At 44.4% G+C, this 17,255-nt stretch overlaps 1 protein-coding gene across 1 annotated transcript in view; it reads left to right on the top strand.

Annotated features, from left to right (window-relative positions):
• Positions 1 to 17,255, top strand: part of HYOU1 (hypoxia up-regulated 1) — a 1,290,196-nt gene that overhangs the window by 1,095,123 nt on the left and 177,818 nt on the right. The window contains exon 18 of the mRNA XM_044079444.1: positions 9,479 to 9,566. Coding sequence (XP_043935379.1) covers positions 9,479 to 9,566 — 88 coding nt within the window. The remainder of the gene's footprint in view (positions 1 to 9,478; positions 9,567 to 17,255) is intronic.

Below are 17,255 nucleotides of genomic sequence, written 5' to 3'. Positions count from 1 at the left end.
GGTACTCTTCAAGTGGATCTTTTCTCCTCCCTAGACAACCACCTTCTACCTCTTTTTTGCACCAGACAACATCACAGCAGAGCCTGGAGAGTGGATGCTCTGTCCTTCCCTTGGACGCTGCTGTCAGTTTTATGCCTTCCCTCATCTTCCTCTTCTTCCCAGAGTATTATTGAAGATCAGGGACGAACGACCAAGGACTATTCTCATAGCTCCAGACTGGCCCAGACAGCATTGGTATCCACTGCTTCGCAGTCTCTCCCAGTTTCCTCTCTGGCATCTTCCTCTGAAGTCAGATCTTTTGGTTCTGGAAGGGGGAAACATTCTACATCCTCTTCAGTCTCTCCATTTGGCAGTATGGCTCATTGTATGACTCCATCCTTTTCTTCTTCCCTTTCCCAGCAGGTGGTTAACGTGCTGAGGGAGGCCAGAAGGCCTAGCACAAAGACGTCCTATGCTGGCAGCTGGGAAAGATTCTCTCATTGGATGCAGGCTAGAGGGGAATCTTCTCAGCCTACCCTTCCTCCGATCCTGGAATACCTGGCTGTTTTGCTTCAGGGTGGACATTCTTTTTCCTCTATCAAGATCCATGCTTCAGCCATTTCTGCTCATTGTTCTTTTGAGCAACCCATTTTCTCTCATCCCTTGATGAAAATGTTTCTCAGAGGTGCTTGCAACTTAAAACCTCCCAAAAGGGCACATACTCCAGCCTGGGATCTTAATTTTGTTCTAGAGAAGCTCACGCTTCCTCCTTTTCAGTCAGTTGCCACTGCAGATTTAAAGTTTCTCTCTTGGAAGACTGCCTTCCTCTTGGCTATAACTTCAGCAAGGAGGGTTTTGGAGCTGCAAGCTTTGATGGCTGTGGGGCCTTTTCTTTTCCATGCAGATAGGGTCTCTCTGAGAACCAACCCCTCCTTTATGCCTAAGGTGGTTTCTAGCCTGACTCTTAATCAGTCCATACACCTTCCTACTTTCTTTCCTAATCCTCAAAATAGAGGTGAAAGGATCCTACATTCTCTCTCTTGATGTGCACAGACAGCTCAGGTTTTACCTGGACAGGGCTAAAGACCTTCGGAAATCAGCACAGTTATTGGTCAGTTTTGCCCCTGGAGCTCAGGGAAAAGCTATTTTAAGCAAACAATTTGTAAATTGTGATTGCACATTGTATTACTTTCTGTTATTCCTTTCATGGCAAGATTCCTCCTCAAGGGGTTAGGACCCACTCCACAAGAGCAGCTTCCACTTTTGCAGCCTTTTTAAGGGGTGTCCCTACTAAAGATATTTCGGAGGCTGCCACATGGTCTTCTGTTCACACTTACACAAAGCATTATAATTAGCCTTTGTTTTCTAGAGCCAGGGCAGGGTTTGCCACTGCTGATGTTCTTCATGTTTCACTATTGCAGTTTTCACATTTGGGTTATTTGCTTGCAGTAGTTCTCAGTCGGTCTGATTAACAAAGTCTTGGGTCCTACTTCGGTTGCTGTCTCATCTTCCATGACATCAGGTAGTCGGGTATAAAGCATGCAGCCGACGCCATTACATCAGTCTTTCTTGCTGTGCGGTGCCCGAAGCAGAAGCAGTTCGCAAGTGCCGGTCGGTCGACACCTGAAATTTTCATTTTCGAGTTTCAGAACCGAAGTCTTCAACTAAGCTAAGTACCCCATTGGGGAAACTTTTTTTTTATATCAGTAAAAGTTAATAATATTATTTCTTATGGAAAGCAAATACCTCGTAAAGATTTTCATTCATACTACATTCCTTGCTTAGGCCCTGACCACGACATATATCGTTGTCGGTTTTGTGCCTTATTTAAACAAAGAACTATTCGTCAGTTTATTTACACTTCTAAATATTTTGGTACTCTGTTCAATTATCCAGATATGGCTTTGGTAAGCCACCCGACTACTGACATTCCAAAAAAACGGAAAGATAAAGACAGAGACAGACCGCATAGGTCCAAAGCTGCCGACGATGCTTCTCCTAAGCTAGTCGCCAGTTCGCCGGTACTCAGTGAGGCGCTTTTGCAGCCCCTGATACCCGCTACTTCAGATTCTCAGGCCTCTACTGAGATACATTCGGAGTCCAGTATGCCGCGAGATGCTTCAACTGTGGAACCTACGGATGTCTCTACCTTGGATGGGTCCGGAGCCACTGTGGAAGCACCGGCTTTTGAGGGTGTATTCAGGCCTACGAACTTGCATATTAAACCAACACCTCCTTCTTTACTTGGGCCTATATCTCAAACCATTCCTAAAATAATGACACCCAGGCCACATGCTCAGGCCTCTATGCCTAAAAAATAAATAAGAATGGCTGAAGATCTAATAACTGTAATCAGGGGTAGCCAACCCCCCCCCCCCCCAAGAGGCCTAGGTTTTCTGATGATCTGGATTTGCCATTATCTACTTATGAGGATTCTGATGCAGAGGACTCCATTCCCTCTGCTTCCCCTCCTGAGGATTATCCTTTTGAGGAAACCTTACATACTCTAAGGGAGCATTTCCACTGGGCAAGCCAGGATTTTTCTGATTCAAAAAAGAGGCTTAGGGATTTCCTTCTCCTACCTCAGCATAGGCCTTTAGCTGTTCCTCCTGTACTCGACTTTGTTGATGATGCCTTTTCGGAATCTAATTTGGCCCCTGATTCCATGCCTCCTGCTCCCAGAAAACCTGACAGATACTACAGGGTCCCTGAGTCACACAAGTTCCTTTTTAAAAATCCTGTTGTGGATCCAGAGACTATTTTACAGGGGCCCAAGAGCATTAAGTTTTCTACTGATAAAAATCCTACCCCTTCTGATAGACTCCAGGGCACTAGATAGATGGGGCAAGAAGGTTTGCATTTCTTTAAACTGCCAGTTTCATATGTTTAAGTATAAGCAACATGTTATTGGATTGCTTAAACAGAAAATGATGTTGATTCCTGACTGTGTGGAAAATAAAGAATTACAGGGTTTAATGCATTCTGCTGAACAAGTTGGAAAACATACTTTGCAATGTGGTTTTGATTCATTAGAGGCCTCTTGCAGGGCTGCTGTTACTGGGTCTGTGCTCAGAAGGCATGCTTGGCTTAAGGAGCAATCTTTGCCTGATCATGTTAAAGCTAAATTGTTGGATGCTCCCTTAAATCAGGACCGCCTGTTTGGCAACAAGGCTGAGGAAGTTCTTAAAAAGATGGAAGATAAAACTAAATCTATGCAAACTGGTAAAGATTTCTTACTAGTTCAACCTCCTAGATTTAGTAGGCACTGGCCCTCTAAGAGTTGGTCCTTTCCAGCCCCTTCCAGGTCTTCTCAAGCCAAACCCAGACACAGCAAAACCCCCAGGTTTCAGTCCCAGGGGACAGACAGGACTAAGCAGTGGGGGGGGGGGGGCCTCCACTTCCCAATCTGGGAGTAATAAGACTCCCCCCTCAATGACTTCCGTTTAAAATTTCCAAGCACTTCTCAACTGATTGCCCCTTTGGGGGGAAAGATTGCTCTAAATGCAAAGAATTGGGAACTCATTACCCAGGACAAATGGGTTTTAAATATCTAGTGTCCCAGGGATACAGATTTCACTTCCACACATTGCCAACACCAAGTGGGAGGCTGGACCTACCCCCAAATCAGTGGGCAGAGGCCCAAAAACAAGTACTCTCTCTCTTAAGCATGGGGGCTGTTCAGCTGATACCAGAAGAGGAAAAGGGACAAGGTTTCTACTCTAGACTTTTCCTGGTACCCAGAAAAGACAATTCATGGTGTCCTATTCTGGACCTGTCTACTCTAAACACCTTTTTGGAGATTCCAAAATTCAAGATGCCGTCTCTTCACCAATTACTTCCTATGCTAGGCAAAGATGCCTGGTTGGCAACACTAGATTTAAAAGAAGCATACCTGCACATCCCAATCAGGGAATCTTGCAGAAGATACCTACGCTTCAAAGCAGGCTACACACACTATCAGTTCTCTGCACTGCCCTTTGGCTTATCTACTGCACCCAGGGTATTCACAAAGTGCCTAGCTCCAGTTATTGCATTTTGCAGGCAAAGAAGTATTCAGATACTCAGATCTGCTCTGAGTTACAGCACAATGGCACTAAATATACAGAACCAACGGATATTGCCAACATCCTGGCAGATAGGTTCATTGCTAACTTTACCCCTCTGTCATCCCCTAAAGGGCCCATCTCTATACCAGAAGAATGCAAAGTTCCTGTAATCACGGCTGCACAGGTAAAAAACACACTATCCAAAGCCAAGAACACAGCATCCATGGGACCTGACGACATCCCAAGCTGTGTTCTACATGAACTACAGAATGAACTGGCACCCCACCTAAGTACCATGTTCAATCATAGCCTCACCTCAGGCTATGTGCCCACTGAATGGTGCACAGCGACAGTTATCCCACTCCACAAAGGGGGAGCCACCACAGACCCCAGAAACTACCGCCCAATTAGCCTGATCTGCAAGGCTATGGAGCGTATCATCATGGAACTTATAAACAATGATATTGGTAATCTCCAAACTCAGGACCCCACCCAGTTCAGGTTTGTAAAAGGCAGAGCCTGTCTCCTAAACCTGATAGACTTCTTTGAAGCAGTCACCAAAGCCGTAGATGAGGGTAAGGTGGTTCACACAGCCTATCTAGGTCTCGCCAAGGCTTTTGACACCATCCCCCACTCTGGAATTATAGATAAACTCACTAAACTAGGTATAAATCCCTATGTCACAAGATGGGTTGCCAACTGGCTCACTCACAGAACCCACACTGTGAAAGTAGCAGACTCCAAATCCAGCTTCAGACCAGTGGCAAGTGGAGTACCACAGGGTTCAGTCCTGGGTCCTCTCCTGTTTGGTATCTACTTCTCTGAAGTACAGGCCAACACAGAAGGTCTTTGGCTAACGAAGTTCGCAGATGACTGCAAACTAGGAGCCATAATCAAAACTCCAAAAGATGTGGACATCCTACAAAAGTGCCTTGCTGAGACAGATGCCTGGTGTCAAAGCCATGGCCTCAAGCTCAATGCCAAAAAGTGCATTGTCATTCCTTTTGGAAAAAACTCAGTACCCATGAACTACCACATAGGTGGTAGTCTACTTAACACCGAAAGTGTGATAAGAGACCTTGGGACACAGGTGGACAGTATTCTATCCTTTGATAATCACATCGCCACAGTAGTCAGGAAATCCTTCTATGTGGCACACCTCATCACAAAAGGTTTCTCATCTAGGAAAAAAGAGGTCATTGTTCCCCTCTACTCATCACTCATTAGACCCATTATAGAGTACAATGCCCCTTTTGGTATGTACGTCACAAGACATCTACAACAACTGGAAAGGCCACAGAAATACCTCACAAAGAGGATTACCGGCCTCAAAGAGATGCCCTATGCAGACCATCTCAAAAAACTGCAGCTTTACTCCATTGCATATCACCTACTCAGAGGCGATCTCTGCCTAACGCACAAAGCTATGTCAAACCCAGAGCTTTTAGACATGCTCCACTTAAAGAAATCCCAGTCCCTACAAGCTACATGCTCTAGGGACCTAAATCTCGTCACCACAATAAACAGAACATGCTGGAGGAATAGATTCCTGTCCCAGAGACTTCCCATACTCTGGAACAAACTACCTATCTATATCAAACAAAGCTCCTCATTAGCACTGTTCAAGAAAAGTCTTGATGATTGGATGGGAGATGGGAAATTCACCCCGGGGATCACTTCTTTGGCTCTGCTCGACAGTGGCACAGGAAGATAATTTTCTTGGGTGGCGAAAGCCAGGGTACCTTTGGCTAGGCTTATATAGGCCCTAGGGCCAATAGCCTAGTACCTACCTATGAACCTATACCCATACCTGGATGATTGTCTAATTCAGGCAGAAAGCCAGGACATACTTTTGAATCATCTGGCCTTTGTACAAAGGGTTCTAACTTGTCTGGGGTGCACCATAAACGAAAAGAAATCACACCTGGTACCCTGTCAACAAATTATATTCCTGGGAGCAAGCTTGAATACAGCTCTCCAGATGGCTTACCTCACGCCAGAGAAACAAATTTATTTGACAACATATTTCAAGCAAGTGGCCACGAAAACCCTGCTATCTCCAAGATAAATACTGCAAGTCTTGGGGTTCATGGCCTCCTGCATTCTTCTAATTCATATGCAAGACTGCATATGAGGAAACTACAGTGGTGTCTAAAAAGCCTATGGTGTCAACATTCTCAGGATCTAGAAGCAATGATTCCTATCATACCTTGCCTATGCCTAGAGTTCCTTTGGTGGGCAGAGGCCTGCCACCAAAACAAAGGACTACCTTTCACACCACCTCCTGCTGCCCAAACCCTAACAACAGACGCATCAGACTATGCATGGGGGGCTCACTTGGCAGGGAAGTGCATTCAGGGAAAATGGAACCCAAGTCAAATGCACCTGCATATCAATCAAAAAGAAATGTTAGCTGTACGGAATGCTCTGACAGCCTTCAAGGACCACATTCTTCCAGGACAACTAATGGTAAAGATGGACAACACCACTGTTATGTGGTACATAAACAGGGGGTTGCACATTCTTACTCCCTCTGCAGACTAGCTGTGGCATTGTGGAACACAGCCTTGAGCTACCAAGTGCACCTACAAGCTCAATTCCTGCAAGGAAAATTAAATACACTGGCAGACGGACTAAGCAGAAACCTCATGGACCCACACGAGTGGAAACTGGATCCAAGGATTTTCAGCATGTTGACAAGCAAATGGGGAGCCCAGATGTAGACCTGTTTGCCTCTCCCCAGAACTACCAATTGGATAAATTTTGCACAAGGACTCCCCACAAACAAACCTGGAAAGTGGATGCTCTGTTCTTCAGCTGGAAAAACCTATCAGTCTATGCCTCCCCCCTCTGCCTCTGCTCTCCTAAGTACTACTAAAAATCAAACAGGACAAACCAAGGATGATTTTGATTGCTCCAGACTGGCCACGCCAACACTGGTACCCCCTCCTGCGCAGTGTGCCACGGTTATCCCCATGGCACCTGCCTCAGACTCCTTCTCTGTTGTCTCAGCGGGAGAACCAGATTCTGCACCCGCAGCTTCTAACACTGAACCTTGCAGCCTGGCTAATTACATAATCTCTCCTTTACCATTCCTCAGTAAACCTGTGATGGATATCATTTTAGAGGCAGAGGCCTAGTACTAGAAAATCTTATGCTGGAAAATGGAAAAGATTCTGTGCCTGGAACCAATCTGAAGGCATGAGCACAGCAGCGCCCAGTTTACCTCAGATTTTACAGTACTTAACTGAGATGCCTCACAAGGGCCTGTCTTTTTCCTCCATTAAAATCTACACCTCGGCCATTTCAGCTCATTATAACACAGAACCTCCCCTCTTCTCTCATCCACTGCTCAGGCAGTTCCTCAGAGGGGCCTAAAATTTGAGGCCACCCAGGAGAGCTCCAACCCCAACCTGGGACCTTAACTTTATTTTGGAGAAACTCACTCTACCTCCTTTCGAGCCAGCTGCTATTGCAGACTTAAAATTTCTTTCTTGGAAAACAGCTTTCCTTTTAGCAATCACTTCAGCTAGAGGGTATCTGAATTACAGGCCCTTAAATGGCTATCATTTAGTGCATTCAGTTCTCACGTCTCACCATAACTCAAAGTCATAGCACAAAAAACATGGACAAAAAAGCCAATAATGGGGGGAATACAGCCCCAAAATATCACTGTCATAGCACAAAAAACATGGACAAAGCCAATAATGGGGGGAATACAGCCCCAAAATAGGGACAAATTTCAAATACTGATCTTATAAACATAGAAAATTGCTAGAATAAAAGGTTTTGTGTTACCATTTATTTTCTGAAGAATATGAAGTCTGAAGTTCAAATGTCTGTCATTATTTAGTGAATTCAACCCTTCCGTGGTTTGCCACAAAAATCCTGAAAACCACAGATTTTATGAGGAACAGATACAAATATGAGGCATAAATTCACAAGTGGTGGTGGCTATGGACTTTAGGCTCTTTTTCCCTTGTACTGAAGGTACAGGGTTTGAGCCCGAGTACCTCTAGCCACCAGGTGTATTAGAATTGGGGCATTTTCTCACTCACACACACACTTCTCCTTCTGAAATAGTAAGCAGAAAACCTAACATTGAGTGCAATCAATAGCTAGCCAAAAAAACTAAACCTGAGTGCAGAATCAGAATCCTAGCCCTTCATCTCGCAAGATAAATGCAACAATCCTTTCTGTGCAGAATCCTACCCCGTTTTTGCATTTGAGTGCAATCAAGATAAAGGCCAGCCAGGAAAAACTAAAACTGAGTGCAGAAGCAGAATTCTACCCGTTCGTCTCACAGGAAACCTAATATTGAGTGCAGTCAAAACTAAAAGCAAGATAAATGCAGCAATCATTTCTGTACAGATTCCCACCCGTTCGTCTCCCATTTGAGTGCAATCAAGATAATAGCCAGCCAGAAAAACTAAAATTGAGTGCAGAAGCAGAATCCTACCCATTCGTCTCACAGGAAACATAACATTGAGTGCAGTCAAAAATAAACTGAGTGCAGAAGCAGAATTCTACCAGTTCGTCTTGCAAGATAAATGCAGCAATCCTTTCTGTTCACGGCAAGATAAATGCAGCCAGAATTGGGAAGTAATGCTGCAGTCCTTTCTGTTCACCACAAGATAATAAGCCAGCTAGCCAGAATAAATCTGTAAGTGAAGTGGGATGTAATGCAGCAGTCCAACAGCTCGCAAGTGCAGCCAAAGGATGCAAAATGGCTCCCGCTCTTCATTTGAACAGCCGGAATGTGTACACACATCTATAGTGTGCACGTGAGCCCTTGAGCTCAATTCCAACAGGCTGGTATCCCCAACGGAGCTGACATCACTGATGACGTCAGCTCAGAAAGCAAAAAATAAAAAAAAACTGATAAAAACTCTGAAATGAAGGGGTGCCACTCAGGAATCGTGGCACCCCATTATTTGGACCACAAAACTGGGTAAAAAAAGAGTTATTCAGTACGGTGGGAGGTATGAACATAACTATGTTTTTGTGTACCAATGAACAAGCACAGTGAACAGGAAGAGAGTTTTTGTGTGCTCAGAAGATTACCTAGAGATGCCCCAACCTAAAATTTTATGAGGTGAATGACTCAGCTGTACTGCAAGTGTGTGACAGAATGGTATAAGAACTGTGATTATACAGGAGAACAAACCAGTTCCCTGTTGGCCAAAGTAATTTGCAAATGCACAAAATAAATCTATGTAGATAGAAAAGGAACTCTCAGCAGTAGCATATAGATGTTTGATATTCCCAGGTATGGTAGAAATTCAGGTGGAAACTAACAAAAACATAGCAGAGCAAATTAAGATAATTTTTGTACAAGTGACCTCCTGCATTACAGGGGGAGGATGTTAATGTGTTTATCAGCCACTTCTTTGTCCTATGTTTTAATGCTTGTTTGTGTGTGTTATTTTTTTGTTTGTTTTGTTTTTTAAAAGACTGCAAGACCTGGCTGATCGGGACCATGAGAGAAATGAACGAGAAAAGGCAGCTAATACCCTAGAAACTTTCATCTTTGAAACAAAGGTACATGAATGTGTCATTTGGCAAATTGCACACAGGTGGGAGTATACATGGGTGGTTTAGACTATAGAGATCTAAAGAATTTGGAAATTGAGAATAAAAGTAAGAAATTGGTTATTAAATTGTAACACATTTTTATCCACTGAAATGTTTTTTTGCAGAGACATCATATATTGGAAGTTTTGCATTCGTATTTCTTTAGTAGGGTTTTACCTAAACTTAATGTGTGTGGTGCACACCAAGGGCTGGAATTAACTAAGATACCATGTATCTACCTAGTTTGTCATTGTCTGATTTATCTTTCTTACCCAGAAGATTGAAGTGCCAGCTGTGTCTGCTCAGCAGTAGTCTAAACTTTCCCAGATGCCAACATCTGCCCTTTACCCTTAATACCATGCACTCTGCCTTCACTCTCCAAGTCTTGTTTGCTGTTTGTTGCTCCAACACAGAGTATAAATAGTCCCAGATTTGTTTTATAATGTAAGTACTTAAAGTTGTGCTTTGCTGTCATTTTTTGATTATGTTCATCATTTTCAGCATCACTTGATTTTTTGATGAGAAATTTCTAATTTGTCTCTCCACAATTTGATGCATTATGGTTAGTTTTTCATACCTTGGGTAGAGGCTTGTCCACCTTTAAGTTTTGTGTTCTGTTTTATTTTTTTTTTTTAGTATAGCCTATTGCTTTTTATTAGCTTGTATATGCAATTCTTTTGCAGTTGTTCCTGTTTACCATGGTATTTGTCTGTTAGCAGTTTTTTTGTAGAGATGGTATTTTTGTGGTTAGCCACATCAGTATGAAAAACGCTGCAGGTCTGAAGAACTTTGAAGATTGTGGCCAGAATTCTGACACCAGACAAACATGTCAAATGAATGACATGCAGCTGCCTATTATCTTCGGACTGACTGTGACATTTGCAAGAACTTTGAGGTCTATATATAAATAGACCAAAAAAGTAAATTGATTAAGAGAATGCAACCCTAATGAGGGTGCCTCAAAGTCAACCGTTGACAAAAAAAATGCAATATTTCTGTTAGTGGAGACCACTCCCCTCTTCTTCCTCCTCCCACAGTTTCTCAATGGTATGATTTACTTCTGTGAACACAGGTATGTTTGAATGGGTGTTGCTGGTAATTGAAGGCCACGCTCTGAAAAACATTTACAGTGGAATCTTCAAGAAAGGAAAGTATCTTTGAAGTGGATCTTCCCGGGCAATCCCCTGCCCCTAGGCCCCTTCTGTCAGGTCATTCCACTCACTCCTCACAAGCCCGTCTCCTTAGGGTATAGACTTTGTGAAGTTGTCAAAAGGATGCAGCAGGCACAGTTGCACAGGATGAGACGCAGAATTCATCTTATTCTGGACAAGGACAAAGGATAGGGTCACCCTCCCTTTCTTAATTTATAGCATCGTCATTAGCCCCTGTCCTGGCAACAGTTACTTTGAGACTGCCTAGCACTCTGCTTGAGACTGCCATTGTTTGTTCCTAACCTGTCTGTGCTGTCTTCAATGCTAATGGGTTTAGCACTAATCATTGATGCTAACTGCCTTCTTGACCTGTGGTTTTGAGGCTACTCTCTTGGGCCCATCATTGATGCCAGTGTTGATGTTTTTTAATCTTCGAACCCCTGGGCTGAAGAGCAAAGTCAGTGTTAAAACTACATGGTAACTTGGTGTCATAGCTCAACACCAGTACTTCACCAATGCTAGTGCTGGAGAAGTGAGTTTATTGTTAGGATTTTGGCATTCCGCTAGAGAAGTGTTTATTGTTAGGATTTTGGCATTCAGTGTTCTGGTGCTAACACAGGTGTTAAGGCTGATCTTGAGCTCAGTGTCATAATCCTCACTTTGGATACAATCTTCTGTGCCATCTACACTGCTGACTTTGACATGGCCATTTCTGACCTGTGTCTGAGCTTCCCATCACTTCATGACAGTGGGACAGAAAGCTTGAGGGCATCGTACAGAAACACAAGAGTGTATCTGAGCCAGACTCATCCTTGATAGGTCTTCATGAAGGGTGCATAGCAAGAGGTTGCATAAGACAAATCACATAGATCTCCACAGGACAACAGTAAAGAAGGTAGGGCTGATTCTCTTAGTCTTACCCCCCATAACATCTTCAAGTTCAGGGAAATCTCAAAACAGACTGAAAGATCTTCTCAGGAGCCCCCCTCCCCCAATCTTCCAAGATTCCCAGGAGGCATTCAAGTTACTTCATTCACCTTCATGAGTTGTACCCACTGTGGATAAGAAGGTGGTTGTTTTCATTGAGGAAGCAGTAAGCAAGACCCAATGTTGCAGCTGTACATAGGAAGCCTATAAGATCCTCCAGACCTATAAGGAATTGAAGGTGTTGGATGCAGACTCCCATAGTGGACACTGTAGTTGCTGTGGTGGCCTTTAGAAAAAAAAACTAACTCCACAGCGTCTTCATCGACTAGGGAAAGAGTCAAAGACAGTGGATCGTTACAGACAGCATGTCTTTCCATCTTCCACCTTTTCTTTGAGGATGCTTAGCTGATGCATGCTACTATGTGCATGTACTGAGATTCTAGATGGGGCATCTCAGTTGCTGAAAAAGATGTCAGATGGACAGCTTTAGAAGCTGCCCATTTTGACATTTACACTTTCCAGCATGAGTATACTCACCATATGCCTTACTCACAATCCACTGCAGTGTGTTCTGTGTTACCATATATTGTCAGTCCTGGTTTCACCTCTCAAACTGTGCAGAGAATTCCAGGGCAGTATTTAACATCTCATTCAGTGGCTACAGTTTATCTGGGCTATTAAGGAAAAGCTGGAGGAAAATGAGAAATAGTGCAAAACTGTTGTAGCTGTTAATGTTCATGACTCCCTTTGCTTCTTATTAAAAACTCTGAAAAGTCTGTGTCAAATGTAGTTCAGGCATAGCCAACAGCATCAGTAGCTGGAAAAGAAAGAGCTGAGATGCAGTGGTGGTTTCTGTGGAGGTTGACAACCCAATGTTAGAAATTCCTGTCAAAAATCAGGAATCCCACAGTCCCCCGTATGCAGCACAGCAGCATGTTCCCTGAGGCCTTTCCTGACCCCTCCATTTTGGATGTGGTTTGGAGACTTATGTCCTTCTGCCAGCATGCGAGTCCATCGCAGGCTACAGATGGATATTGGACATAGTACATGGAGGCTATACATCCCTCTTTTCATCACCCTAACCCAACTCTTTCATTCCCCAAGTCCTTCTCCATCAGAAGAGGGCATTGCTAAGAGATCTCTAACCTCTTCATAAAAGAGCCATCTAGAAGATCTCGTTGGAGTAGAAAATACTCCTGTATTACTCCTGATTTATTTTACCACCAGAAAAAGAAGAACCTCAGGCCTATTATGAATTTGAGCAGCCATGACCAATTTATATCAAAGCAAGAATTGTGGGTAGTCACAGTGCAGTCAGTTCTTCCTTGCTTGCCAAGAGGAGATTGAATGTGCTCTTTGGGCCTCCAAGATGCCTGTCTCTACATGTAAAGGTCTCTTAGGTGGCAAGAATGTAACAAAAAAAAAATTATCCTTGTTTCCCGTCTTTCCTGACCTAGAGTAGTCCAAATACAGGCTTTGCTGTATTCTGGACTTTTGGAAAGTTCTTGTGTTGCCCATTTCCTTCCTTGGATAAAGGGAGGCTTCTTTGTTCACCAGTGGCAGTGGGGAGCTTGGAGCAGCCTATCTATCCCTGGAGGAGTGTTCCCAGCACAAGAATCTGTTAGTCTATTGGCCGTTTTGGGCCAATTTCTAGCTCTTTCAAGTCCCCCTGTATAAAACCAGCTTTAGCCGGCTTTGCCCGATTTTGCGCATAGCGCAGCATCGGGCAGCACCGCTTAATTGGGTTTAAACCATTCTCGGCTCCACAAAGTCTGCTCTTCACTTTTTCCTTAGAACTGATCTAGTTCTCATAATAAACACCCTATTCCCACTCTAAAGCCTGACACTTGCTCACTAAAGCAATTATATAAGTCAGCACTAAAAAATTAAAAGCACTACACCCTCACAAACTCCCCTTGAGTGCTTTGTTCCCCACTGGCCCTTTTTTTCAATTATAAAGGAATTCCTAATACTATTCTAGCATGTCCAAAGGTCAGTTGTCAATCTCCTCTCCGGTCCAGCTGGTGAATCTGGGAATCTTGAGGCAATGTTACAACTGCCTCATGTACACAGACAGCCCTCTCCTCCTCCCAACAAATTCCAACACATGTGAGAGATGCAACCATATAGCCAAACTGGAGGCTAAGCTCTCTCAACTCAGTACTGGCATAACCAGTCAGGAGGAGAAGGAAACCACGCTCACTACAATTCCAGTCTCACATAGACCTACCACGACAGCAAACCAAACACATAAACACACAAAAACATACTCGGAGGCTCTAAATAAAAATCTGCCTAAGCAGCAGAGACCTCCAAAGCAGACACCCAAGCAACCGCTACACCAAAACAAAACACGTGCAACACATAGATCACAAAGCCAGTGTGCCGAACAGTCACAGCCCTTAAGGCTAAACAACACACCTGATACACTTGTAATAGGTGACTCTATCGTCAGGCACACTGACGTCCCGCTTACCAGGCTGAACAAGGAGAAGGTCACGGTGAGCTGCCTGTCGGGCGCTAGGATCCGCCACATAACACAAGCACTCGGGTCACTCCAAGGCAAGTACAAATATGACTCAGTCATTGTCCATGCTGGTGTGAATGACCTGAAACGTACCTCCCTGGACTACATGAAAAGAGACATAGAGGAGCTCTCTGAGCATGTAACCCAGGCCGGTATGACCCTGAACTTGAGTAGCATCTTACCCTCACCAAGAATGATGCCACAATATGAAGACAAGATGATCAATTTCAACAATTGGCTTAAGTATTGGTTTCATTCAAAGGGGATCCAATGCCTGTCTGCCTGGGATGACATGCTCGACAAGCCACGATGCTTCACTAGGGATGGCTTGCACCTGTCACCCCTGGGCTTTCGGATATTGGCAAAGGCTCTTGCCATCCCCCATAGTGCCTTTTTTAGGCAAGGCTCAAAAGACAAACCCACCTCCATAGGTATCACAAGGGATAAGAAACTAAGAGTAATGCTACTCAACACCAGAAGTCTAAACCTCAAGATGCACTTTTCGAAACTCTCCTTAGCATGGAGAACATCGATATCTGTGCAGTAACAGAAACCTGGTTCAAGGCTCCCGAGAGCACCCCAGCACTACCAGGTTATACCTCATACCATGTTTTTCGGCCCCAAAACTTGGACCAAACCACAAAAGGAGGGGGAGTATCAATATTCGTCAAAGATACCCACACCTCCAGGTTAGTGGCACAGCACGAAGCATCAGAGACTATTCATGTGCAACTAACAGTGGGTAAAATTGCCTTCCAGTTTATAGCCTGCTACAGACCACCCTCCCAAACCCAGGAACCTCACTCGGCCTTCCTGAGAACACTGGAAAATATGAAGGTCTCTCCAAACGCCATTATATTGGGCGACTTCAATTACCCTAACATAGACTGGGAACATTACTCTAGCTCCAACACCCTAGCCCAAAGGTTCCTAGAATTTATAAACTCAAATGCTATGGAACAACTTGTTGCCACTCCCACAAGAGGGGAAAACATACTGGACCTGATCATCACCAACATGGGGACTCTATGCTCCAGACCAGAAGTGTATCCCTCACTGGTAAGATCAGACCATAAACTAATCTCACTAGATATTCACATCCGACCCCAGCCCCTGCCCAGAAAACCACAGTGAAAAACTTCTCTAAAGCAAATTTCACACTCCTCAAAACCGAGGTGGAATCCTTCAAAGCCCCCGGGCCTGTGGAAAATACGGTCCAGACTGCAGAATCCTTTATAAACGCATTCTATGAACACCTTCAGGAATGCATGGATCATGCAATCCCAAATAAAACCAAGACCCAATCCTCCAAAGTTAGGCGTCCTGTCTGGTGGACCCCAGCCATAAACAAACTATACAATAGAAGGAGGAAGCTACTATATGATAGAGCAAAATCCCAAAAAGGGAAGGCATCTCTGATCAGTATTAGCAAAAAACTACGGGCACTCATAAAATTGTCTAAGGCCAGCTTCGAGAGAAAAATTGCACAGGACACTAAGGATAATCACAAGGCTTTCTTTAGTTATGTTAGGAACCTGGGTGGGAATTCCCAGATATGCTCAGAATTAGTCCAAAATGACAAAAATACACGAACCCACAGACATTGCCAACATCCTAGCTGACAGGTTCAGTGCAAACTTCTCCCCCCCTTCCCCACCAAAAGGGCAAATATCTATCCCAGCAGTGTGCTGCCCCCCTGACATCTCAGATTCTCAGGTAAGAGCCGCCCTCTCCAAAGCAAAAAACACAGCATCAATGGGACCAGACGGTGTCCTGGGCTGCGTCCTACATGAACTCCAAGAAGAACTAAACCCAAACATAAAACTACTGTTCAATCTCAGCCTTACTACAGGATATGTACCCAAAGAGTGGCATACAGCAACAGTGGTCCCTCTTCACAAAGGTGGTGCCTTAACGGATCCTGGAAACTATCACCCCATAAGCTTGACTAGCTTGGTCTGCAAAGCTATGGAAAGGATCAATATGGACCTCATAAATAAAGATATTGGGGACCTACAGACACTGGATCCTACCCAGTTCAGCTTTGTTAAGGGCAGATCCTGCCTCTTAAACCTGGTCGATTTCTTTGAAACAGTCACCAAGGTCATTGACGAGGGGAAGGTGGTCCACACAGCCTACCTGGACCTTGCAAAAGCCTTCGATACAATACCCCACTCGGGCATTATAGATAAGCTCACTAGCTTAAATATGAACCCCTATGTCACTAGATGGGTTGCAAACTGGCTCAAGGACAGAGCCCACATGGTTAGAATTGCTGGAGCCATGTCAGACTCCAAACCAGTTACAAGTGGCGTCCCACAAGGCTCAGTCCTGGGACCTCTCTTGTTCTGTATATATTTCTCGGAGGTACAGGCTAACACGGAAGGACTGTGGCTGACCAAGTTCGCAGATGACTGCAAACTGGGCACCATAATCGACTCTCCAGCTGACACAAGCATCCTACAAAAGGGCCTCATAGAAACAGACAACTGGTGCCGGAGCCATGGCCTCAAGCTAAACGCCAAAACGTGTATAGTCATCCCCTTTGGCAGAAACAAAGTGCCCACAAATTACCACATAGGTGGTAATCCATTAAGTACGGAAGAAGTAATTAGGGACCTGGGGACCCAAGTTGATAGCAATCTCTCATTTGACAACCACGTGGCCAAAGTGATTAGAAAAAGATTTTATATAGCCCACCTAATCATGAAGGGATTCACATCTAGATCAGGGGAGGTCATCGTGCCTCTTTACTCATCCCTCATCAGGCCTATATTTGAGTACAATGCCCCTTTTGGGATGTACCTTACCAGACACCTGCAGCAACTGGAAAGACCCCAAAAGTACCTCACCAAGAGGATCAAAGGGCTCAAACAGATGCCATATGCTGCCCAGTTAAAGAAACTCCAGCTCTACTCAGTGGCATACCGCCTGCTCAGAGGCGATCTGTGCCTGACGTATGAAGCCATGTCCAACCCGGAGTTAATGGACATGCTGCACCTCAGAAAATCCAAATCCCATCGAGCTACGCGCTCGAGAGACTTGAACCTC

The sequence above is a fragment of the Protopterus annectens genome, chromosome 8.part0, assembly GCF_019279795.1.
Source record: "Protopterus annectens isolate FY-2018-M chromosome 8.part0, PAN1.0, whole genome shotgun sequence".
Taxonomy (NCBI): Eukaryota; Metazoa; Chordata; order Ceratodontiformes; family Protopteridae; genus Protopterus; species Protopterus annectens.
The sequence above is the reverse complement of the archived record's forward strand: the minus strand, read 5'-3'. Positions and strand labels throughout refer to the sequence as shown.